The sequence below is a fragment of the Haliaeetus albicilla genome, chromosome 22, assembly GCF_947461875.1.
Source record: "Haliaeetus albicilla chromosome 22, bHalAlb1.1, whole genome shotgun sequence".
Classification (NCBI taxonomy): domain Eukaryota; kingdom Metazoa; phylum Chordata; class Aves; order Accipitriformes; family Accipitridae; genus Haliaeetus; species Haliaeetus albicilla.
Window position 1 is genome coordinate 11,008,106 of NC_091504.1, and position 27,672 is coordinate 11,035,777.

At 36.4% G+C, this 27,672-nt stretch overlaps 1 protein-coding gene across 21 annotated transcripts in view; it reads left to right on the forward strand.

Moving 5' to 3' along the window:
* The window catches only part of RBFOX1 (RNA binding fox-1 homolog 1), a 1,354,570-nt gene that overhangs the window by 711,265 nt on the left and 615,633 nt on the right, over positions 1 to 27,672 (forward strand). For all 21 annotated transcript variants that reach the window (XM_069809863.1, XM_069809866.1, XM_069809898.1 and 18 more), the window contains one exon: positions 21,017 to 21,064. In XM_069809863.1, coding sequence (XP_069665964.1) covers positions 21,017 to 21,064 — 48 coding nt within the window. The remainder of the gene's footprint in view (positions 1 to 21,016; positions 21,065 to 27,672) is intronic.

The following is a 27,672-nucleotide window of genomic DNA, read 5'->3' on the forward strand; positions in this document are numbered from 1 at the left end:
CAGGTCCGTGTCCTTCTTGTGCTGGGAGGCCCAGAGCTGAATGCAGTACTGCAGGTGGGGTCTCACCAGAGCGGAGTAGAGGGGGAGAATCACCTCCCTCGACCGGCTGGTCACGCTTCTTTTGATGCAGCCCAGGATACACTTGGCTTTCTGGGCTGCAAGCACACATTGCTGGGTCATGTTGAGCTTCTCATCAACCAACACCTCCAAGTCCTTCTCCTCAGGGCTGCTCTCAATCCACTCATCACCCAGCCTGTATTTGTGCCTGGGATTGCCCCGACCCATGTGCAGGACCTTGTACTTCGCCTTGTTGAACTTCATGAGGTTTGCACGGCCCCACCTGTCAAGCCTGTCAAGGTCCCTCTGGATGGCATCCCTTCCCTCCAGCGTGTCGGCTGCACCACACAGCTTGGTGTCGTCAGCAAACTTGCTGAGGGGGCACTCAGCCCCACTGTCCATGTCGCCAAAGATGTTAAACAGTGCCAGTCCCAATACCAACCTCTGAGGAACGCCGTTCATCACTGGTCTCCACTTGGACGTCGAGCCATTGACTGCAACTCTGAGTGCGACCATCCAGCCAGTTCCTTATCCACCGAGTGGTCCATCCATGTCTCTCCAATTTAGAGACAAGGATGTTGTACAAGACAGTGTCAAAGGCTTTGCACAAGTCCAGGTAGATGGTGTCAGTTGTTCTTCCCTTATCCACCAAAGCTGTAACCCCATTGCAGAAGGCCACCAAATTTGTTAGGCATGATTTGTCCTTAGTGAAGCCATGGTGGCTGTCACCAGTCACCTCCTTATCTTCCATGTGCCCTACCATAGTTTCCAGGAGGATCTGCTTCATGATCTCACCGGGCACAGAGGTGACGCTGGCTGGCCTGTAGTTCCCTGGGTCTTCCTTTTTTCCCCTTCTTAAAAACGGGGGTTACGTTTTCCCTTTTCCAGTCACGGGGAACTTCCCCAGACTGCCACAACTTCTCAAACACGATAGATAGTGGCTTAGCCACTTCATCCGCCAGTTCCCCTCAGGACCTGTGGGATGCATCTCATCAGGTCCCATGGACCTGTGCACCTTCACGTTCCTTAGATGGTCTCGAACCTGATTTTCTCCTACGATGGGCGGTTCTTCATTTTCCCAGTCCCTGCCTTTGCCTTCTGTGACTTGGGCAGTGTGGCTGGAGCACTTGCCAGTGAAGACTAAGGCAAAAAAAGTCACTGAGTACCTCAGCCTTCTCCATGTCCCCGGTAACCAGGTCTCCTGTTTCCTTCTGGAGAGGGCCCACCTTTTCCCTAGTCTTCCTTTCATCACTGACGTACCTATAGAAGCTTTTCTTGTTGCCCTTGACATCCCTGGCCAGATCTAATTCCATCAGGGCTTTGGCTTTCCTAACCTGATCCCTGGCTGCTTGGACAATTTCTCTGTGTTCCTCCCAGGCTACCTGTCCTTGCTTCCACCCTCTGCAGGCTTCCTTTTTGCGTCTGAGTTTGTCCAGGAGCTCCTTGTTCATCCACGCAGGCCTCCTGGCGTTTTTGCCTGACTTCCTCTTTGCTGGGATGCATCGCTCCTGAGCTTGGAGGAGGTGACCCTTGAATATCAAGCAGCTTTCTTGGGCTCCTCTTCCCTCCAGGGCTGTATCCCATGATATTCTACCAAGCAGATCCCTGAAGAGGCCAAAGTCTGCTCTCCTGAAGTCCAGGGTAGCGAGCTTGCGGTGCACCCTCCTCGCTGCCCTAAGGATCTTGAACTCCACCGTTTCATGGTCACTGCAGCCAAGGCTGCCCTTGAGCTTCCCATTCCCCACCAGCCCCTCCTTGTTGGTGAGAACAAGGTCCAGCCTAGCACCTCTCCTCGTTGGCTCCGCTTTTCGCCTGGAGAAGGAAGTTGTCATCAATGCATTCCAGGAACCTCCCGGATTGCTTATGCCCCGCTGTGTTGCCCCTCCAACAGATACCAAGGTGGTTGAAGTCCCCCATGAGGACCAGGGCTTGTGAGGCTGCTCCTATCTGTCTATAGAGGCCTCATCTGCTTGGTCTTCCTGGTTGGGTGGTCTGTAGCAGACCCCCACTGTAATGTCACCTGTCCCTGCCCTCCCTTTAATCCTGACCCATAAGCTCTCAGTTGGCTCCTCATCCATCCCCAGGCGGAGATTCATGTAGCTCAACAGCTGTTGGTTTTGCTGCATAAATGAATAATAATGCATAAATGAAAAGAAATAGTGAATACTTGCATCAGTAACTTTAAAAAACAGAGAAAGTTTGCTGTAAGCATACCTTTGCTATGCCTTGCTGAGGCCATATATTCCCAGATTCAAACACTGTGGTATGTGTTCTGAATGTACTGATTTTGTAGCTTTCACTGTGCCTTTTTAATACAGCATATTGAGGTTTGTTGAAATTGTGCATACTAATATTTTCTGAAATGTTTCTTCTTGAAATAAAAGACCTTAAAGGTATTATTCTAATAATATTTCAAGTTACAACTAATTTAGTTTTCTACTCTTTGGCTGTTTTCAATATGTAAAGGGTAATTTTAGTCACAAAGCTGCTGTAAGTTATTTTCTCACTGACTTGTTTGTCCTCTAGAAGATTTACAATGTATGCCTCTGGCTTAAAGTAAGCCCAGTTGCAGCAAGGGACCATATGCTGAATTATATTAGATACTAGATTATATACACCTTTTCCTGACTGGGGGAGAGTTTCTTGCCTGGGCAATGTATTTTAGCAAAGGAGGAAATTAGTGCCTTCAGTTCTGATGAATAGCCCACAAAGAAGCTGTTTAAGGGAGAACGTTGTCCCTTCCAGACAGACCAGACCAGCCAATCGCACTGAGACCAGTGGAGATATAAGTTTTTGCTGATGTGCTTCCCTACAGCATTCAGAAGCAACCCTGTATTTCTGAGAGATCTCAGAAGTAGCTGGAGAGTTTCCTGTTACACTAAGTTCCTTAGAAAGTTATGCTATACTTGTTCTATAGTACTATAACAGTGATCTGTATGCTGTTGTAGAGCTGTAGTGTGTATCACCCTTAATGTTACACTAACAGATCCTTGAACGTCTTTGTCACCTTTTTTAAGCTTCTTTGAACCAGAGTCTATCTCATAAGTTTTCTTTTCCAGTGGTTATGCTAAAATATTTGCAATATTTCTGAATTTCTGTAGAATTTCAGAAGAGGTTTGATCAAATCTGTTTCCCTACTCTACTATCAATTGACTAAAGTAGCTGCCTTCCAGCATTATCTAACAACAGACCTCTGGCATGTACTTTGTTTATCTGAGGGATTTCTAGAATTGATGATGCCCCATAACTGTTCAGATGTTTAAGCATCTGAGATTTTTTGATTGCAGGTTCTCAACATACTTTCTGAACATTTGGGATATGCCATACTGTATGTAATTGAAAGGATTCTGTCTGGCTTGTGTTTGCATAAAGATAGCTGCGGCCCTGATCCAGCTTGGAGTTGCACAGCTGGGAATGTGTGCTGCAGAAGTGTGTGCTAATTTTATTCTCCCCCAGAAAAAGCATGTCTTTTTTGTCTCCCCTGTTGTAAGCTTTGCCCCTCACTAAGCTACCAGAGAGGGTTAAAAAAGAACTCATAGGCTAAGCAAGGACTGTGGAGAAGCTTCATCTAACCCAAGAAGCTCCCAAGAAAGGGACCTTTTTTTTTTCATGATGATGAATTTGATGAGTTCATTTTCTTTCCTTTTGTTTGTCTTTTTAGTTTTTCAGGGTGATATTTGAAATGTAAGCCTTTGGTGCCTGGACTTGGAGTGACTCTTATTCTATGTTTATGGTGGTTAGTGCAACCATGACAACAGGTAAAGCTGAAAGTAATAGCATTACTGTAATTTCTTTCTTATTAACAAGCGTGTTATATTACTTCTTTTGAAGAATACGGAAACATTTCAGCTGTATTTTTAGGTTATTACTCTCAAGTCAGAAGGACTGTTCTCCCATCTCTCCTATGCTATCTTCAGCATTTAGGGATCCCAATTTATACAATTTCTCTACAGGCCATTCTGTTATCTCCTTTTCTTACTGACAATTTTCCTATCCAGATATAAACCACACTGTCTTGCTTTTCTCTCCTTCTACTCCATTGCATTAAAACATAGCTTTGAAATTAAACTGTTATTACTATAATGTACAACTCTTACAGATGAACATGCCCTTTTCTCCTGCATCTCAGCTTATGTTTGTGGTGTCATTATCAATAGCTTGTAATGTCCTTCATTACCAGGTACTGATTTTCTCAATCAGCCAAAATACCATTTTCTGAATACCTTTTATTCAAATCTACTTGATCTCTCTAGGGTTGAACCTATCTGGTATTGCTGGATGCAGAGTTGGACATACTTTTCCTAGTTTCAAATAAAAAAATAATTTCTCTCTCAAAGTGTATAGTTGTAAAAATATAACAGCAGTTAACTAAGGTATCATCACAGTCTCCATGGTTGCTAACATTTCAGTGGAGGCTATAAACATGTGGCATATTCTAAAGTAGACACAAAAAATACTGCTTTTTACTGTTGTAGACTGTCGTTTTCCCAATTTCTTCTTTCTTGAAACATTTACATTTAAATCATATTTACAGCTTTTTATTCAGTATATTTTCTGTGGTCATTAATAAGCTTAAAACTGACTTGCAAGTAAAATAAAACAACCTACTTAGTAGCAAAATTGAACTCAAAACAGTAAGTTATGAACATACAGAGTAAATCATTGTTCATCATTGTAGCGTGCAATGTCTACAAACAGGGATTGCAAACTCTTTTTAGGTATCCAAAGCAGAAATGAGAATAAAGGAAAGATAAAGATACTTAAGCTTCTTTATTTTGCTAAAGGTTTTAAACATCCATAGTGAGATAGCATTAGCAAAGACATAAAACTGCTCTAGTAAAGAAAGATGAATTAAGGCTTCTAGACATTGTGATTTTTATTTCTGGAATGAAGAGTTGTTACTTTGTCTTGCAGAAGAAAATCTAATAGGCATTGTTTTTGTCATAAAGTAATGTGAAAAAAGGTGGTTAGAACAAGAATACTGCTTTGTAGAGAACAGCATAGTTGAGAGCATGGATAAAATGGTGGTGGATAGCTGAAATACATACTGGGGAGGTGGGTATGGAAACCTCAACAAAAAAGCCTACAGCACTTTCAGAGATTAGTAAGATTGCTTAGTGTCTCTGAGCTTTGACACTGGTGCTTTTTTTATTATTATTTGGGTCTATCAAAAGCGCAAATGCAGTTCTTGAGGCTTTTTTCCAGCTGTCAGAAATCCTGTGTATGACTCAAACTTTGAGGGTCTTCTCTGCAAATTCAGTTGCATGGAACATTCTTTATGAACTTGGAGCAATAAGAAATTAGACTGGGAAAGGTGTTTCTAGGTGTTGGGCTACAGAAACATCAGCTTTCCGTTCTCCTCAATTCTGTCCTGGTGGCTATCTCAGTCTGTGCTTTTGGCTCATAGTCACATGCCCTGTTTGCTCCATATTCGGGTTATTAGAGCTTCTGCATCTGTTGAAATACATGTAGCTTTTATCACTCTTACTGTTATTTAAATATTTGGGTTAGATATATGTATTAGAGTAAGTTTTTATATAGTTACAGAATTGTGCATGAATTATCCATGATAATTTTCTAGTCAAATTTAGACTCTGAAAAATGTTTCATGATCTTTACTAGTCTCACATGTGAACAAATTAACCTGCTTATCAAAAGCTCCCTCTGTACTTTTCTTTTTTCATGGAGTTCCCTTTGCACTTCTGAATTCTTTAAAAGTAGCAGACACTTGCTGATAAAGTAGTTGCTATGAGTGACAGCTGAGAACACTGTTATTTTTGCTTTTGAGGATACCAGATGGGAATTATGTAAAGTATAGTTAGCTGAAGCCTTCAAAAGACATGCACATTTGGGTAACTGATTTTGCAAGTGCTTTTTTGTTGTCGTTTTCGTTTTTTTCAGCATTGCAGGAGGTCTGAGGACAAAAGAAGATCACGTATGCTTCATCTGTTGTTTGATTATAGTCCTCTAGAGTCTTTGATAATTTTGATATGGGCTGACTTGGTCTTTTGAACCCTTATTCATTAATTAAATTTTAAATGTTAGCATTCTGAATTGGCCAGTACAGACAATATTTTGTGGAGTAGCTCTAATGCAGAATCTCAGCATTCATCTGGTATTTGGTAGAAAACCTTGTACTGGATCTGCTTTTTTGAAGCTTATTTCAATCTCTTGCAACTTGATGTTGGCTTTACTGTATCATTCATTATACCGTGTTAAGAAATGGATTTCTCTGGCCTGATGTGGTGAACAAAATGGTAGTAGTTGGAAAATATCTGGTATAATTTACTAAATATTATAATTTGATTATCATCACATAATTTTATAGAATGTATTTCTCCGGCTGCATCATTAATAATTATTAGGCTCAGTAAGAGCAATTACAGTGTAAATGGTGATGATGCTTTTCAGTATTTGTATTGTAAAATTAGCCAGTTTCAGATGTTATTTCGAACATATTAAAAACAATGATGAAACTGCATATTTAATCAGTTTAAGCAGTCAAAAATTCACAAGCAGCAAAAAGAAGTACTATATAGTTGGTGGCAATTTAAAGCTACAGAAACAAGGAAACAAAACTAGTATCAGATCTTAGATTATTTTACTTGAAAATTCTTCATTATTGATAAGTTCTACTAAATGTCTTTTAAAACATATACCAGTTATGACTGCAATTCCACAGCATTCCAGGAATTCCAAAGGGAAATAACTGTCTTTATCAGGATTCCTTCAGTTAACATTGGTCATGGTAACAACTTTCTGTTTTGCTTTAATAATTACGTTATTTTTACTTTGGGATTTATAACACTTCTTTCATGAGACAATAGATCATGCAAGAGAGAGTTTGTGTGACTCATGCTTTTAAGGATAACCTTTATATACAAAACTGTCATATGTTTACACAAAAAACTGAAAGAAAGACTATGTAGAAGCGGTGGCCAAAAAAAGTCTCTTTTCCTAACTTTATACTAATGCACCTGTAATTCTTCTAAAAAAATCAGAATTTCCAACAAATTAAGTTATCTTATAAAAGCATTTAATATTTTCTATTTTGATAAAAATATATTTTGTTCTAACTACTTAAAGCCAGTTTAGGATCCTTTCAGTGTTCAGCAGGTGTTGAAAAGCAGTTAATTATGTTTGTGTTTAAGTATACCTGTTTTAAGGAGCATCACATCTATTTTAGTGGAGGATAATACTATAATTCTTTTGTTTGTGTTCAGCTATGACAAGACATAATAGTATTTTTTTTTTCTGTTTTGGAAGGGTATATATAATGATTTTCTTCCAGAGGATATATTAGTGGTCTTGTAGTCCTGTTTTTACTCGGTAAAAGCATAGCTATAGCAAATGAGACCTAGGGGGCTTAGTGCTGATGTTACTGAATTTATTGTTCAAATATCACTCTGTTTTGTAATACTGGGTTAAAATATATATTAAAAATACTGTTCTTTGCATTTGATGAGGGAATTTAAGCATTTGGTCTTACTGTAACAAAGAATTTGAACCTTAATCTGCTAAGTGTATGAAATGCATTCATGTTAATTCCTTGAGTTTTGGATCAGCACATTAAAGTACATCAGTACATTACAGTGATCACTTTGATAAAGTTAAACCAATTCAGCAGTACCATGGGATCTCTCATTTCTTGTTTGAATGTAGTGATGATACAATTTGATTTGGAACTTTGATTATCATTTAAGTTATAGTTAAGATTTCAGCCCTGAAATTTGCCTTAAAAGCAAAGAGAAATGCAAGTTTTATGAGAGTGCAGCTGTTATGAGAGTGTGTTTATAATTTGATACCCTTGTATAAATACAATCAGAAGCTGGTTAATTGGCAGGAAACCAACTAAAGAAACACTTTCTCTGATTCGGGTTGTAAATTTTTTTTTTTTTCACTTATTTAGAGAGCACAATTTGTTAGTGTTTCAGCCTATTTATATTAAAACAGTGATTCTTTTCAGTCAGGTTAATACATAATTATAATTAGAGCTAACCCTAGTAAGATCCTTGCATTGATAAAGAAAAAAGAAACACCTTATAGGCACAGTATTTGCCAAGTTGACGTACTATATATAGTAATATTAGTTGAGGCACAAATTTTTTAATAGATTCCCCCACTCCTCACCCTCCTGCCTTGGTAAAGAGTATTGGATTTTACAGTTCAATGAGTATCTGGTCTTTATCATTCAGGTGCTCTGTTGTAGTTATTGTTAATGGTTATATGAGCAGAAAAATAGGAAGCATATATCACCTGTCGTCCTATGTTCTGTATACCCATCTTGGGTTAAATTGTAGTAGGAATCATTAGCAGAAGCTGCTAAAACTAAGGTTCCATAGAGAAGTTGTGGATCTTTTTCTCTAAGGTTCAGAATTTGTGTTCAGTCTTTAAAGAAAAGTTTCAGTATATTAGGATCATAAATTCTAAATTGGTCTTGCCAAAAGGTAATTTAAAAAATTTACCAGATCAAACAAAGTGTATTAACCTGGTTTATACGGAAAGAGGGAGAAATATATTTTTCTGCTAGAATGTGATTCTAACAACTTTTTAGTTTAAGGGAAATGCTTGCAGTTATACTTACCATGGGTTGAAAATAATTCATCAAGGAAGTGTTCTGAATTCAGGAACAGTGCCATTTGTGCTCCATCAAAAGTTTGGTTTGATGTAATCAATATTTTTAGCTCTTGAAACTGATCTACTGGCTCTATTTTACTTTGTTTTAAATTATGCAGCTTAGATACTATTCAGTATTCATGCTTTGGTAACTTGATTAAACTGGAAGTAAAACTTTATAAAAAGCACGGAGTTGTGTATTTAGCCTATAATGTAGAAAGAACATACAGAAAGTGTCATGTGGAGTTAGGAGGTGGGTGGTCAAAGCTGTGATGTACTTTTTGTCCCTCAGATTCTGTTGGCCATGGTGAGTTGGCATTTCAGAAGATGCGATCCTTTATTTCCTGCAGATTTTTTTTTTTAACAATAATGCCATCAGATTTAGTAAGATAATCTTTTAAATGGAAGTTTGAAATAAATATGGCACTCTTTTTTTTTTTTTTTTTTTTTTTCCTGGATCAACACATCACCTACTTTATAAATTAAACTGGAACATTCAAATTTTATCTAGTGTCAAGGAGTTGAAGGTTACTACCAAAAAGGTGGAGCATTCTCCTTAGGATTGAGAGATACATGTTGGTATGAATTCTAACATTTGAGAGAGACACCTCTCTGAAGCATTCTAAACACTGGTGTAATTATTCACTTTTTCACTGATGAAAAGAAGAACTGTTTACATCGAATCAAATTTTGATTAGCAAATTAAAATCAAACCAAAGGGTGTGTTTTTCCATATAATAAGTAATTAAACTGTAGAATTGCAGTGGGATATTTCAGAGGCCGAAAGTATGAGGAGTTTCAAAAACAGACTGGATGAGTTCCTAAGATAAAAATCTCATAGTCATTAAATGGCCTGAAAACAGTTTCTAGCTCAGAGTGTACCTCAGCTGCTGGTTTTTAGAATCTAGTTACCATAGATCAGGCTTTTGATACACAGGGTTCTGAGGCAGAACAGTATTGATGTGTATACGCGTGTTGTGTACACAAAGCATAGGTTGCGCACAAGACGTTATACACCTTGCCTAACCTTTTGCAACAGACTACTTTCTGACTGTCTCACTTCTTTATTACTCCATTCCTAGGTCCCTGATTCAGTCCTCCAGAAGACAAAGAAGGGTCTTAGCAATCAGTGCCCCAGAGACAGTATAGGCGCTTCGGTGCGAGACAAGGTTTTAAGGTAGATGAACTTCTTATCTTAGCCAGTATGGTAGCGAGCCTGCAGCCTAAACCTGAAGGCTCAGCTCATGGTTGGTGTATTTAAGTAGAAAAGCTTTGTGCTTAGACATGAGGGAAAATGAGAGCTGTAGAGGTTCATTTGAGGTTTTATTCCTGTACAGCTCCTAAAATTCATAGATTGATGCTTGATGCTTCATTCCTACTGGATTTTCTCCATTGAATAGATGACTTAACCTGTCTAGTGAGTGAGAAATTGTAGATTATGAGACTAATAAAGATAATAACCTTAGAAAAATTGCATTTAGATGGCTAGGTTGTTCCTTTCACTTCTCTACTAGTTTAAGAAAAGGAAGAAGAAACTGATTTTTTTTTTTTTAATGGATCCAAATCCATTTGTAAATTAATTTCTTGTTACATTGACCTTTTGCATTAAGATTATTTTGGCACCTCTCTCTTCCAAATGCCGTAGCTCATTTTATGCATTCATCTTTCATGTACATCTGGGGGGGGGGGGGGGGGAATTTGCCAGTCTGTATGTACAGTGAAATCAGTTTTAAAACAAATACAGTAGCTATTATATTTCAGTTGTATACTGAAATATCTTCAAGTACTATACAGTATTACGTGGAGAGCTTACCTGCACTCCAATTTAAAAGGAAACACATTGAATTATTAGACATTAAAAAGTATTTATTACAACTAAGTAATCAATATTCCTTGTTTAAAAAGAAGGTTGATTCCCCAGTGCACCTTAATTCATGCACAAAACCACAAAATCTATGGTCATAATTGACGAGAGGGGGTTTTGGGGGGGTGAAGGGGCCTTTTGGATTTTTTTGATTTGGGTTTTTTTTTCTTTTCTTTTGCTACTGTGTTATGTGTCTCTTGACCAGTACTGAAACAGAGTCATCCTTCTCCAAAAAGATGCCAGCGTCATTTGTTCTCAGTGAACCTGTTCTTAGCACTTTAGTGCTCATATAGGCCAAAGCATCTGTCTGGGGGAAAACCAGCCAAGAAGAAGTAAGAGGAACAATACATCATCTGTATACTTACTTCGAAAGTACATGTACGTTAGTACTGAGACACTTAAATTAAAAGTAAACATTTTGAATTCCAGCACACTCATTCAGGAGAAGAGCATGTGCTGGGGATACTGGGTGCTGATCATTTTTGGGCAGTAACACATCCATGCCACTGACATTTGTCTGCTTGTTTTCCTTGGCAGGCTTCGCTCCCGGGCTGTCTTACCTTCTCTGTATGCGTGCAGTGTGAATGAGTGTTAGTCAGCAGCCTTTCAGGGTTCCTATGTGACCAGCATCTTTTTAACTATGAGGTTCCTAAAAACATTTGGAAGAGAAATGGTTTCTGATGTCTTCATCACAGTATAGCTTGGCAGATATTTCAAAGGAAACCTGTCTTGTGCACCCTACACTGGGCATAGAAGAAGAAATTGCATCTCAGTCACTTTCTTCTTGCCAATGATAACAAAAAAGTCTGACTGTTGGTTGATAAGAAAACAACTCAAAGCTGTGGCCGTTCTAAATTATACAAGCTTGCTGCCTGAGGCTCTAGTTAAATTCTTCATTTCACTTGGATGTAAAAAAGCAGTAGCTGTCATCATCAGACTTAATTTGCTCATGATAAGAATAGTCCTTTGGATACAGTCTTCACTCATGCCTTTGTTACCACATCCTTATTAGTGTAACGATGCAGAGGTATGCCAGGAAGTTGAAATTTGGTTCTGTATATGAAGCACCAAGTGATTTGTGACCTGACTACTCGTCACACTTGTGAATAGGTAGAAGCTGAAAAATAATAAATTTCTGATTGTTGTGGGTTAACCCCAGTAGGCAGCTAAGCACCACCCAGCTGCTCGCTTACTCCCCCTCAGCAGGATCAGGGCAAGAATCGGAAGGGTAGAAGTGGGAATATTTGGGGGGGGTTTATGCAGTGAAGCCTTGATTCCAATATGAAGTTCTGTTTTGTTTTTTTTTTGTAAAAAAAGCATAGTGAATACATAACCAGTTTATTATGAAGGTAACTGCTTTTACTGCTTGGAAATAGACATATTTTATGAATATATATTAAAAGCATAAAACTCAACCTTCTGTGACTGAATCAAAAGTTTAGTGTAATATCAAAGAAAAAAAACCAGTTTCACAGAGCCTTAATTTTCATGGGCACCTAATTTCGTAGTACTGCAGTCATCATACACCTTCTTTCATTATCAAATTTCTTTTTTGTCACTCTGTAAGCTTGAAAATTTGCACTCTTTGTTAAAATTTATGTTTACTTTTTATCAGTACGTAGCCCAAAAATGACTGGGCTCTGTTCAAAACTTCAACAAAAATCCTCTTCAGTCTTGAAGTAAGTTATTTTTGTGAACAGTGGACTTAACTGAAATAGGTTTTATTACAGATTTGTACCCTGTGTCCTTACACAGTCCCCACTCAAAAAACATGGGCTCCTTCCCAGCAACCACTTCAGTATCTGGACTTCACATAATGAGTCCTCCCCATCTCAGCATCCTCAGCTCTCTCTGAGGTCTTTTAACAGCTGGTGTAGTGGCTGGTTTTGCAAGTAATATTTGGTCTTGTCCTTTTACTTGGCCACTAATTTATGAAAAATACAGGAACACAATAACTCCTGGGGCTTCTATTTCCCTGTCAAACGTGGCTGAACTTAATAAATACATTCTAAAGGTGTTGAGGTACAAAGTAATTTTATATGCTTGCTAAAAAAGATAAATTTCTCCAGGAACCATAGAATCATCATAGAATCATTTAGGTTGGAAAAGACCTTCAAGATCATTGAGTCCAACCATCAACTGTGCCCACTAAACCATGTCCTGAAGTGCCTTGTCTACGCGCTTTTTGAATCCCTCCAGGGATGGTGACTCCACCACTTCCTTGGGCAGCCTGTTCCAATGCCTGAGAACCCTTTCAGTAAAGAAATTTTTCCTAATATCTAACCTAAACTTACCTTGCTGCAACAAATTGTTGCCAGTTGACCCCTTATGCTGTTGTTAATTTGAAAACATAAACTGTCAAATTAGATTGCATCTGCACTTTGGGTATATATTGCCAGTTATCATCTTACCCAGCTTACCTAGTGTGTAGTCTGTGTTGAAACCACATGGCAGCTTTATCAAGAACTCTTATTTTGGATTTGTCAGGATTATATATTGTTCACCTGGATTTCAGTGACTTAAAATACACTAATATTTATGTGGCTGTTGATCTATTTGACACCTAAGGGTATATTATTAGATAAGCAATGTTTACAGTTTAAAAATTCAGTTTTAACTGTTTAAAACTGTTAAAATTTACAGTTTTGAAAATTCTTGTGGTAATGGTTAACCTGACTTTGCTCCTGAAGTGACCTTTTTTTTTCCAAATTAGTTAAAAAATGAAGCATAATGAGATTTTCCAAGGATTCTTTAGAAAATTGCACACAAACTAGAAAATGGAAATTGCATGTATTTTCCCACTTTGCATCTGAAACTGAAGATGGATTCAGATGCAACTGTGTTGCTCTTTGAATTGGGCATGGCAACTTTCAGCCTTGAAAATAGAGGGCCCTATAGAAAAGAAGTTTCAGATTTGACCTGTAGATCAAAATGATGTTATATATAGGACACCTAAATGTTTTCATGCTGTTCAAACTGATAACTTTACCTAATGTAAATTTGTATTGCCATCTTTGAAAATTAAATATTTACTAGCCCTCAAATTAAGTCTTAACCTGAAATTTTTCTAGGTTTCAACAGCAAATTCCTATAGATAATAGCTAGATACTTCTACATGATAGATTCATGTCTTAACATTATATGCATCTTTTCTGAAAATGCTACATATATTTTATGTTGTTGTGTGCAGTTGTGATGATCTAAGAATATAGGCAGATTTTCACTCAGGTAATTTTGCATCATTGAACTAATGAAAACATGTTTGGAGAAATTAGGAGAGTTGTGAGGCACACAAAGGCTTGCTTTCTGTGCTGTGGAGAGATGTGTCTTTGCATCTCTAAGTATTTGGAGTGTATTTACAAAAAGGACGAGTAACTCATAAAGGTGAGAGAATGAAGAGGAAAAGTGGTGGGAAAGTTTCATATACTCCAGACCATAAAGCTTTATCAGTTAGTAGTACCTGTTCCCTCAAAACAGTCTTTATTAATGAAAAAAGTCAAGCTTTTTTGGAAAAAAAGTTTTCAGCTCTTGATAGCCTTGAAAATGGTAAATGAACATAAACAAAACAGTAGAATCAGAAGAAAGAAGAGATTAGGTATCCACTTACACAGCCGGATGGTGGGTGGATGTGTGGGAGGCCACACACAAGAGTCCCTTCAAATCTACATTAAAAATACAGCAGTATTTTTACAAGCAGTAATTTTTTATTATACAACTTGTCAGTTCAGTTTCCAAGAGTCTTGTAAACCTTCCTCATAAAGTCTGTCTGCTTTTAGCTAGAAACAAGACAAGTAAGCTCCCTGAAGTCTTGAGAAGCTTGATTTTAAATCCCTGATCAGATGGATTTCCTTTTTGACTCCAGACGAACAGCCCTGAGGCTGCCCTGAGGCAAGAGATAAAGATGCAGATGACCCAGTCTTCTCCTGGTTTGTGCTTGTAGCTTGTAGACACAAGCCTCTGTTGGTCCAGAAATGTTAGTAAATAGAGAAGAATTTATTGCTTTCGTAAATAAAGCTCTTTTCTTACATCTTTGACATTGCAACTGTTGAAGCCATTAAAATCCTGGAATTTGTTTCTTAACTTAATTTGTTGAGGCTTCTGCGTGAGTCCTTCAGTTGCTGGGGACAAACTTAGTAAAGACTTGAATGTCACATTCTAAGGTTTCATTTTTCATTTATTTTCTTCTTCAGTAAGTATTACTGTGTGGTTAATTTGTTCTCTGGGATGGATAAAATAGAACTAATATGAAATTCAAATGAATTCTTCTGCTGGCAGCCTGTTTTTTAGCAGCAATAATGAAATATAATGGCTAATGGATAGTGAAAAAGATCAGTATTTTCCTCAATAATTCAAGGCTTTGATATATTTAAGCACTTAGTAAAAATGTCCAGAAAAATCAATAACTCAAAATTTTATTGTGTACTTTTGGATTGTATAATGTATATATATTCTTGTTTTGTTTAACATCAAGTTACCTTTATATATGCTTTAGTCATTAAAAGGAATCACTTTAAAAGGTTTCACTTTCAAAAATTTTAAACCTGAAAAAACCCCCACCCTTTTCTTTCTAAATCTACAGGCTTTTTATGAAATTGGAAACCAGTGCTGTGAAGAAAAGACATAATTTGTGTTAGCACTTGTGGGGATGCCAAGGATACATGTAAAATACCTGACCAAGCTGGTCAGTGCAATAGGTTTATCTTTCATAGGGAAGTAGAATAAGATTTTACAAGGTTATTTGCTTCCACCTACTGACCATTCTTGATATTACAGACAAAAACAATTGAGGAATACTTCAATAACTTCCAGGGTCTCATCTTTCCTCCTGATACAGGGCATGGTATGATATGAATTCTGTTTGCCTTTTATATTTCATTACTTTCACATGAAAAAAAAAGATGTTAGAAATTAAAATAGCTTTTCTAAAGTTTCTTAGCCTGCAGAGTTTGCTTATTTCTTGGGGGTTGGTTGGTTGGTTGGTTTCTGGTATTCTGTGTTATGATGACAGGGGAGTAAAGGAAATAGGTTTTGGATAGCAGGGAGATAACAAACTGAAAAATGTATAATAAAGTATAAAGTCATGTACAGGTGTTAGTAATGTTAGCATGACTAAAGGCTACTTGAGGATATTGATTTCACTGTTTCTATTTGCAATTCAAGAAGTAAAATTAAATTAGAATTATAGAAACTATGTAAAATAAAGTGTATGAAGGTTTCTACTGCATCCTAAAGCCAAAATGTCATGCAGCGTCATGCTACCACCAGTGATTACTTTTACTTTCTGGAGTTTTTTTTTGTTCAGTAACATTTGTATAATGCTAATATTGGATGAAGGTGGTAGATATGTTTCCCAAGGGCCTAGTGTATTAAACTTCAGAAACAAATGAATGATCAAACAGAGCAAAATTGGGATGAGGAAAGGGAGCCTTCTCAGGAATAAAATGGGTGTCATACCTGATGTATTCTATACTGTGCGCTTGCAGTAGATCTTGCTGTCAAGTTATCTAAATCATTAGTTGTCTCCAAACTAGCACTGAAAGAATTTTACCTCTTGGTCTCACTTTTCTATCTGCTAGGCCATAGTACTCAACACAACCATAAATTAATACCAGTTGGTCACTAAATTGGCTAAATTTCAGTAGGAACATTTAAAGGCTACCTTTCACAACTGTATGCCTGCAAACACAGAGGTGAGCATAGTTTCACCATCTCAGTTAATGCAATTCTAGTGTTAAATATATGTGGCAGTGTCCTTTATGGTACTTTGTTCAACTTTTAAAAGTTGCGTTTGTCCTGTGTTGCTCCTGATGTTCTGCATAAAACCTTGCTTTGTTCCATTCTTGCTGCTACCCAGTGTAACAGACAAAAAAAGGCAGTTTTCTTCTGTACTGCCATGAAAAAAAACCAGAGCTCTTAACATTATAATAATATAATGTAATTGGCTGTTATGCAGTGACAACTGGAGAACAAAAGGAATTGTGTTGGTTTTAAACTGAAATGGATGAGAGGGTTTTCCACCTTAGTGGCAGGGTATGTCTATAATTCATTCTTTCCATCTCTTCCCATGAAATATCCTATGAAGTATTCTGTCATTATATAATTTGCCTAAGATAATAATTCTCCAGGAGGAACAGATTTTGCTAGTTTTTAACAATGTTAAAGAAAGTCCCTGATATATTGTTCATATCTATAGGATTTTACACTTGGTTTACTGCAATGGTACTTCTTAATCTCAAATAATTCATACAGTTGGGAAATTTGCAATACACATACTAAAGTGACAGCGCTTTGTCATTTTGCACTTACAAAAAGTAGCACAGATGTCTCCCAGAGAAGAACATGCTGATTTCCTCCCTTCTTGCTCTGAGATTGACAGATGGTTGATTTTGATGATTTTTTTTACAGCTTAGTTTCTGTGTACATTTTTTCTGTAAAAGAGGTATAGCTAGGATGTAGATGATGTATACTCTAATATTTATATTTTAACATGTATTTGATTAAGCTAGTAACTTCACTGATTTAAAGAATTATAATGCTAACTGTTTCAGAAAAATTGGTTTGTTTTACTTGGGCAATTAAAGGTTAAGATATGCATGCATGTCCCTAACATGAAATACTCTTGTCACTCAAAGAAATTCTCTCTGAGTTCAGTTACAGTTGGTAACAAAGTAGTTGACTGCTTTTCTTCCAAAAAGACTTCATCATAGACTTTCTAGAGACATCAGATGCACAACAAGCAACTCTTGTAATTGTTTCTGCAGAACTGACAGAACTATTGCTATTGTTTTTAAACATAAAGCTGTTGCAAATTATTATTCAGCTAATAAATTTGCAGATTATTGATTTTAGAGGAGACTCATTGATTGTCTTCTGTTATTTCTTCTTCGCCTCCTGCACAAATTTTTACTGTTCACATTTTTAACTCTTTCCAACTGGTTTAACCCTTTTGGGCTGAGGATTCTTGAATTCTACTTTAGTCCTTCTTTAGGTAACCTGTCAGTATCCTTAGTTATACTTTATTAGAGTATATGCATTTGTGAGGATTTCACCCATTAGTAAAGAAAAGTCCTGTTCAGGAAGTCAGGCTTTGTATGGTATTACATATTAAATGGTTGTTAACAGTCCAGGTTAATAGCTGATAATGTACCTAAAGCAAGTTTGTCAACAAATATTTAGGCAATATTTGCAATACCAGAAACAATAAAATAACAATGGACCCTGATATTTTTTTTTTCTTGTCCTTGTGCAGAAGTCCGAATTCAGGTCTCTAATCTTGAAGACAGATAGCTATTTCTTTACCCAAATCTGACTTAGCATAATTTCAAAGATAACCCAATACCATTCCTTCTTGCTGGCTTCAATATCCAGTAATATTGAAACCATACATATGTAGTTTTCATTGCTAATGGTGCAGTTGTTAATTTGTAAGATTCACTTTCCATATCTTTAGACAGGAAACCAAACACTGTGAGGTGAAATGATTGTCTAATGTTCAGGGATAAAACACAGAGTAGAAGTTATGTCATTTGATTTTCAGCCTGTATCTTTTCCTTATGGCTGGTATCAGGTAACTTCCAGGCACATTGTCTCTTTAATTCCTGATTGCAGCATTGAGAGTCTCAGCTGAGTTGGCCTCAACTGTTTTCAGCTGGGCTGCATGCTTCATTTGTACCTTTTGCCTTACTGGTGGTAGACAACCATGTAAGATGAACAGTGTGTTGTGGTTTAACCCCAGCCGGCAACTAAGCACCATGCAGCTGGTCGCTCACTCCTCCCCACCCCACCCTACCCTGCCGTGGGATGGGGAGGCAACTCAGAAAAAAAGAGTAAAACTCAAGGGTTGAGATGAGCAGTTTAATAATTGAAATAAAATATAATAACAACAATAATAATTTTAATGAAAAGGGAGATAACAAAAAGAGAGAGAAATAAAACCCCAGACAAACAAGTGATGCACAATGCAATTGCTCACCACTCACTGACTGATGCCCAGCCAGTCCCTGAGCAGCCCTAAACCCCTCCCAGCCAAGTGCCCCCAGTTTATATACTGGGTGTGACGGCTCATGGAATGGAATATTCCTTTGGCCAGTTGAGGTCAGCTGTCCTGGCCGTGCTCCCTCCCAACTTCTTGTGCACCTGCTTGCTGGCAGAGCATGGGAAACTGAAAAATCCTTAATTTAGGATAAGTACTACTTAGTGACAACTAAAACATCAGTGTGTTATAAACATTCTTCTCATCTTAAATCCAAAACATAGTACTGTACCAGCTACTAGGATGAAAATTAACTGTATCCCAGCTGAAACCAGGACACTGTGCTGGGAGGAAGATGGTTTTTCTTTTATCCAGGTAAAACTGCATTTTTAATTCACGTTGAGTAGTGAGTGCTTATGAACTTAGGTTTCTTAGACATTGCCTTTAATGGGAAATGGCAAAATAGCAAACTAAAATCTTCTATGGGCAGCAGAAGAGATCAGAGTACTCTTAGGTTTTGAACAAGGTGTATTCATCATACTGAGAGTTTGTAACAGCTATGACTAGAATCCAGTAGGAGCTACTTTATTCTGCATTCAGTTAACTTAGGTCAGTATGTGAGATGATAGAGCCACCCTTGTCCTTGGTAATATGAAAAGATATGATTCATTTTTGATTAACCAATAAATATGTTAAAGAACATTCCATTATTTCCAAAAGGTGACTTAGGGCATAGCTAGCAGGTGAAGAGCCCTGGTGTTAATGAAGTTTGAATTCATTCCTCTGAGGCAGAAAGATTTTAAAAGCTGAGCTTTTTTCCTCAATCAGCAAAAAAAACCCCTGAATGTAAACATACAAACAAGCTTAGGAAGTCAGCCTGTAGGCAGAGATAATATTTCCTTATCCACCAAATGGGAGGAGAGACATGGTGAAAGACTGTCTGGCTGCCAGTAAGTCACACTTGAAAGAAAATGTCTGAGTGTTACATTCCACAAAGTACAGTCTGGTTCCCCATGAAAAGTATTTTCAGTATGAAGAGTATTAGAGGTGCTGATTCAGATATGAAACTAACTAGAACGACAAAGATTTTTGTTGTTGGAAATACACTGCTTAAGAAGTGACGGAGAACTTGATATGCCTAATGAAAATATCTTTAATATCTCTTGCTGTGAATGAAAGTATTTTTTCCAGGAAACTTCAGTTCATCTTACTTGATTGAATGACTTCATTTTTTTTAATCTTTTATGGGTATATGGCTTAGGTAAGAAGTCTTTGGTATTGAAATACTAGTCCATTTCAGATGAATAGGCATGGTGTTGAAGAAACATAACTTTTTTATTTTATATTTGTTTAAATTTTTAATAGGAGCTGCTGTTAGCCCTAAATTTGTAGTTTGGGATTTATGCAGCAAGTAACTCTAGCCAATAATCTAAAATCTGATGAGAGTAGTTTTAGCTTCAGTGAGAGGCTGGGGAGGACTTACTTTTAACAAAAAATTGTCCCTCATCTCTATGTCATTTTTTCCAATAGAAATTTCTAAAGTTGCAGTATGTAAGTAAAATTAGCTCCCAAGAATACCCTCACTAGAAAGGTATAGTTGAAAACAAAAGAAAAATCGTAATAGGTCACTTGTCTGCAGTTTAATGACTTCAATTATATTTGGCTTACTCGGTTTCCAATACTAACCTGTTGTACAATGGGATAATATGAAGAAAAAAGTGCCTTTCAGACTATAACTTTTGTAATAATTATTATCTCTGCGTGTCTTCAGGTCTGCTGGCAAAAATCCAAAGGTTCAATGAGAGTCAAAATACCTTAGGAATAAAAGGAACATGTCTTGGGTGTCATTAGGTTTGAGATTATTTTTTTGACTCCGGAAGAAAACATAAGTCTAAAATATATGTGTGTACATATATAGATACACACACATATACACAGATTTGTACTAAATAGATGCTTGATTATTCTTGAATGTTGCAATGAGATTCAGACAGAAGTAGCTTCAAGATATCAAGAGCTAGTTAGCACTCTTGACAACAGGCAAAAGTTTGAGCAGTTTTTTCCTCTTAAGCTTACCTTTATATTTTTTAAGCTACCATCACTATTTAAAAAAAAAACAAACAAAACAGAAAAGAGAAAAAAAGGAGTGAAGAAGCAATTATATTTTCCTCAAGATGCAAGTAGAAAAAGCAAACATATATTATAAAGCAGAGATCATCTTTTTGTCTTATGAGCTGGCTACACTATATTGAAATCGGTTGGGTTTTTTGCCAAGTTTCAATCCTGTCTTTATGCTTGTAATAAAGTTTAATAAACCTTACTTAAAGACACAATACTAAACATTGTACATATAAATATACTCTATATACAAAAATAACAGTTCAGTAAAATGTAATAGGTCGAGAAAGCCACTCTTCAGACTTTGAGGCCCTTTCTGCATCCCGAGTTACTTCCACAACCCTGGTCAATATGCTTTGTGACATAGTCTTCTCTGTTTGTCTTTTCAGGATACTAAAGCAGAGTGCAGTTCCTGTGTAGAAACTGAGGACAGAAAAGTAAGTGGCTTGTTTTAATGTAATTTGTCAGGCAACTCTAGTAAGTGGGTTTTTATGGTTTGGTTGATTTTTATTTTTTTAATTAAACCATATCAAATTATTTTATGGTGGTTTATGTGTGTATGTTTTATAAAGTTTACTAACAATAACTTTTCTAATGTATTGTAACTTCAATGGGGATGAAATAGTCTTACGCTATTGAACATATTTCTGTTAGAAATTTGAATAACTCCTTGTTTGGAAGGGAACTGTAATCTTAATTTCATTAAACTATGAACAATTTAAAAGGCAATTGCACTTCCTGTTCTTAATTTCCATTATTAACAAAATTACCGTGTTACGTCTTTCATGGTAATTTTGGCATACCATGTTAAATATTTGTAAAATAGCAAGATAAGGACTGCTTTTTCTTGCTTTTATAAAGTATCTTTGATACTGTTTTTTTTTCCTTCTAAATAGTTGATGTTTAAAAAGACTTTATCTTATTTTATTTCCAGTTTTATTTTCTGTGAACAAGTATAAAATCTGTTTTCAGTTGTATTCTTCACCTTGTTAGCTTTTTTATTTTTAAACAGTACGTTATGGCATGTATGTTTGAATATATGTGAATAAACTTACATTTTTAGAAGGAATTCTTAAATTGAAGTACTATCAATTTCCACTCTAAAATGAGCAATGCAGAAAGCTGCCTTTTAGCAGTAACAACATCATATTCTCAATTTGTTTTGAAACAGTAGGTCTTTATGCTTAATTAAGCATTAGTTTAACTGTGCTATAATGTGTGATACCAATGCTCTATTATTCAACTTCCCAAAAGTTTTTTTGTTGTTTTTTTTTTTTAACTTCTTTTGGCTACTGCATCTTCCTCTGAGGATTCAGTAGCTCCTCCTTTTTTAAAAAATAGCTGTCAAGTTCTTTTGCTATAAAATGAGGTTTTATTAAACAGCATTGTACCAAAAGCACTTTAGTTGTTCAGGATAGCTCAAATGTCCTACAAGTCCAATAATAAGTGCTGTTGAAGTTAGTGCAGGAAAGCACAATTCATTTGCTTTGTTGAGATATGTGATAAAGAATCTTCAGAATTTCAGTGATTTTTCAACATTTTCAGGAAAGAAGTGAAGGAATTATTTTGAGCTATACAGAAACATATTAAGAATTCAATTAAGATACTAAACTGTGAATATAACTAGCAGAGAAAGTATGCTGTATCTTAGATACCAAGCAGCTGTTATTACTCTTCGATTGTGAAGTCCTCAGTACTAAGACAGGTTGATTTTCTTGCATTTAAATTAAGTCAACACTGAACGTTTTACTCCGATGTGTATAATAGAACTAGCTTATTGTAGGACAATTACGAGGACAGCAAGCAAATACAGCAGAATTTTTTTGAAGTTTAGAAACTGTATCAGCTTTATCACAAGGCTCAAAAATACTGTAATGGTATGTTTAACAATGCTTTATGTTAGTAAAGGACTACAAAATTTACGTCAATAGGAACAGTAACTTTGCTGTATTTTTTGAGAGTTGAAACACAACTATTTTCCTATGCATTAAATTTAAGGAATTATCTTTGATATTTACACTCCTAATGCTTTTGCAGTTCTCTGGGAGGTTTAGGGGGGTGGTTGTTGTTGTTTTTAAAAGCATTTTAACAAACCAAAGCATTCTTGCTTTGCTGCTTTTTTTCTGTTACTGACTTTAACCCTGTTCTCCTATGTTAATATCTTCTACTTTAGTGTTTTGTAAAATTTCCAAATTCTCCTGCTTTCTATTTTAGCTTCCTTTTTTAGGCTGCATTAAGTTGGAACTAGTGACAAGTTATGCCTCCTCGTTTCTTGTGCAGTTCCTTCTATTTTTTTCTCAAGCATTTTGCAGATGCATAGTGAGCTGAATCAGAATTAACCTGGTTAATGTGTTCATGGTAAAAACTAACCAAGAAACAAAGGCTTCACATAGAAGTATATTCAATTTAAAAATTTTAAATTGTCAGAAATAAATATCAATCCTGTTTTAAAGTATTTTCTCACTGAAGAGAGTGAGCTGGGTTTTTTTAAATATGTTTCACTGAAATTTTAAAATTTGGAGCTAGAATCCAGTTCTGGATTACTAAATCAGTGTGGTGTATCTCTATGTGTCAGGTAGTAACTGAGTTTATGAAAGTGTTGAGCACATGACATGTAATTCTCTAAAATCATCTGGTACTTATTATGTGAAACTCAGGCCATTTAGGCTTCAGGTTCTGAGCAGTAGCTTTTATAAAACTGTTGTTTTATAGTATGCTAAAATTCGGTTTGGGACCTTATTTCTAAACACCAAGATCTGACTTTTTTCATGTGGGTAGCAGCTACTAAAACTGCACAACCAAAAGGTTCTTTTTATTGCTTGAATAATGGAAAAGTTGTCAGGAGCCTGATAAGCTTTGGACTGCAGTCCTATTAATGTATGTGTTGTATTTCTTTTTCCTTTTATTGCAACTTTCCTTCTATCTCGCAGATGTACCAGACTGTTGCCAGTAAACTGTTTTTTTGAGGGTTTTTTTTTCATTGTTTTATGGTGAGATGATTTCTACCTCAGTATAAATTATGGGAGCTGTATATCTGATACTTTTTCTTGGCCTCAGTGATTGCTCTGAGTTTGAGTAGTTTCCCAAGGAGCTATCTTTCTTCAGTGACTGAGGCTATCAAGACTCACCCAGCTGTCTGATGCCAGAAAGGGGCACCTCATCCAATGCAGAACATGTCATCTGACTTTTTCTGAGACAAGCCAGGCCCTAGGACTGAGCAAGTGAAGTGAAGTGAAATGAAAGAGCATGAGATTCCCATGTTACCCTATGCTTTATTACTTCACTGGCCTGTAGTGCTCACTTCCCTCTCCCTTGTTGATCTTAGAAGCAGTGGCATGAAGGTGAGGTGACAGTCACAGGGTCTCCAAACTTACTGTGAGACCTGGGGAGTCTCTCTCTCTCTGTCTCTTTCTTTATGTATCATTAAGGTTGAAGAGCTGGAGATCTGGAGGTTATCAACATTGCGGTGCCGAGTGCTATGAATATCTCATCCTTTTGACTGTAACTACTCATGCATACAGACATGTCTTCAGGTTTACAGACTCTTCTGTGATCTTGCCTCACTAATCGCTGAAGTAATAACAACAGATGTAAAGCTTGTTGAGTTTTGGGCTATGATTTGGTTTTTGACTTACTAAAAGCACAATTTTTGCCCAACAACAATGACAATATGTTCAGTGCTTTAGCTTTCAAATGCAGAAACTGGAATTAATATAAAGAATTGTCTAGCAACTCCCTACGTTTATCTTCTTCATTTTGTTAATCTGTTGAAGCATTTTGAAAGAACAGAAATGTAATAAATACCTATTGTTGTTACATGGTATGTTTCATCTTTTCTCTGTGTTTGGTCCCAAAACTGAAGCTTCGGCCAAGCTTAAGTGGCAGATTTACTTTACAGTCCAGGGACATAGATTACCAATGGCCTATGAAGTGATCATCAAATAAAGATACATCAATCTTGGTTAATAATAATGCATTGTCTGATGTTTATTGAAAGCATAAATTAGGAACTTAATGTAATTCATAGAACCTGAAACTCTGTAAATAAATATTTTTATTTTGTCTAGGTTGAAATCAAGACAAACTGCTGCAATTAGGACATGCATCATTAGTATCTAATAATTTGCACTTCCATAATGAAATATACTGCTAATGAGCTATATCATTAGCAATTAATGGAAAATTTTCCCAGTTAAAAAAATATAAAACTGCAAGGTGCCTTTTCTTGCAGTCTTTTTTCCTGAATTTCTTAATCTCTAGCTTCTGAAGTAGAAATTTATGTAACCATGGCTAAAGCATTGCCTGAAGGCAAACTCAAATTTAATATCTGTAATTATTTTGAAAACTATTATTCTATAAGTGACAAAATAGCATTTAATTATCTTAACCACTTTATCACTATGATCTATCTCTCCATTGTTACTTCAACTGACCTTTTTATGTAAGATTCTATTTATATTTTCTGCAACGATAAAAGCCTTCAGGTTTGAGAGTAACAGGTGACAAGTAATCAACAGTCAGCTGTAACTGGCCTGTATTATTATGCATTACTAAATTGCGTTTACCATTGCCAGCAGTGGACCCATAAGTGTATGCACCATTCATTTCCTACCTGATCGATATTCATTTCTGTGTTTGTCACATCCAACCCTTTTTTGTTTTGATCTCATACCTTCATTCTGAACATCACAATATTTGATGCTTAATGAATCATGTGATCATGAAAATGTCTCAGCTTTGCTTTTCAAAGAAACATATGTAGAAACATGAGCCCTAAATTTTCACAGAAATAACCTGTTAAAAACATACAAAACGTGATTTTTGTAAAAATACATTGATTTCTGAAGCTAGTTGCATGATGTTTGGGGATTTGAGTCATAATTTCAAAGCCTGTGATGTTTTTCTTTTGTTTTTCTGTGAGGTTTTGCTTTTGCAAGGGTGTTGACAGTTGTGGGTTTTTTTCTTCTACCCATGTTTTCCAACATAACTGTGTGTGTTGGGGGCAAACTAAATGGTTGTGGTTGAAGGGAATTAGTAAGGGTATTGGCCATTCTGCCGAGAGGGAGACGATGTGGATTCCTTTACTTACAATCTTTGCTTCTATTTGGTATATCCATTGGCCATTCTGCCGAGAGGGAGACGATGTGGATTCCTTTACTTACAATCTTTGCTTCTATTTGGTATATCCAAACTCTAGTCTTGGTCTTGGTCTCCACTCTAAAAAGACTGCTAATGTGTAAAGCCTTTTTGTTGTTGTTGTTGATCTCTCATCTCCCATTACCCAAAAAACTTGCCCCTAATACATCTTCCTCATCTTTTCTTTAATCTCAGTTCACATGTTTATATGGTCTGAACAATTATCTCTTCCCGCCCCCCTCCCCCCCATGTTTATATGGTGCTTGCATAGAACAGGAAACTTCAAAAATACCAAAAAAAAGGAACTGGAAGTAAGATTTCTCCCTGTCCTGCTCTGTCACTGAGGTCTGAACAGAGCACAAAGGGAATACTTTGTTTTACTCTGCAGTTGCATTTGTTGTATCATCAAATTAATTCATGGCAACACTGTGAAACCAAAACACTGATATGAAGTTATGTTTCCCCTTATTCCCCCACCTCCATTTTGTTATATTTCCATCTGAAATGGAAAATGGAGACACTGAAAACTGAATGGAAAGTTAACTTACAATGGCCTTTCTGTGCTGGATAACTTTGTTTCAGTTCGTTTTTACTACTAGGAATGTTGTATTCTTCAGCTTTGGCTTCATTTTTGTTTTATTTCAGCTCACTCTTTTTAGTAATAGACTCACTTTTGCTGTAATGTGCAATGACATTCTCTTCAGTATTCCTTGCAGGCAACATAATGCTGACCGTTAACTAGCAGCTAAGTGTTATTAGCTTGGTGGCTCAAGGTCACTCAGGACATCTTGCTTCATTTTCTGTTCTTGAGAAGGAAAGTAGCTCATGGAAAGAACATTTTTGAGATGCATCTTGACTTTAAAATTTACCTCTTTTGAGCTCAGAGTGCAGAGGCTTTATGAGAGCAGTAGACTTTATGGGTATGCATTAGACCAATAACATGATAGGTCAGTAAGTTAGAAAATTTCCCTGTAGTGACATAATGTTTCATAACTCCCTATTACCTTCCATGGGATATGGTATAGGCAGTAATGCCTTTCCTTTTCTATGCCTGCTGTAGAAAATATTTTACTTTTTTTTTTTAATACCTTCTGTCAGAGGATCTCAAAGTACTTTACAAACAAATTAAAAATACCTGTGAGGAAATTACTTACATTTATATTGCTCAAGTTACATATGTGGAAATAGAAGCATGAAGGGGAGACATAATCAAGGTTACAAAGTGAGTCTGAGACAAAATGAGGAGGAAAAGAAACAGCAGTACAAATATATTTTACTTTGCTTATTCTATGGTTTCTTGCAATTTTTCTTTTTTTTTTTTTAATTTATAATGATCATGTGAAAATGTTTTCCATGGAAGTTTAAGGGAAAAAATTGTCTTATTAGTAGGCAGAAAATTTATCCAATTTCTTTAACATTCTTCTTCAGGTTACTATGGGAGAGAATTAATAAGGGTATCAAATAGTGAACAGCTGATAAGAAGCATCATGGAGGGACTGACTCAACTACTGGCATCTAAGATGTGGATATATTTATATATAGTTTCCTTTCATTGTAATCCCTTTTTCTGCTGTTTAGGAGCTTTCTATCAGTGAATATGAGTATGTGTCATTTTTATTCCCTTGTGAAGGCATCATATAATCTGAATTGTTTTGTAGAGTTTTGAGATGCATTTTTCCTCACATTAAAAGAAATTAATTTTTTGATGAGGGAAGATCACTGACTCCAATGGATTGGTAAGGAAGTCTCTAAATTGTGTTTGGATAGATTCAGAGGAATCTAAGGAAGTTTTGAACATTAATGAGCCTTCTGGTGTCTACTAGAGTGAACAAATTATTCCTATTTCATCTGCCTCTTTAACTGTTGTACGAATAGTAAGGAGTATTATTGCACCATCGTATGACAGGAC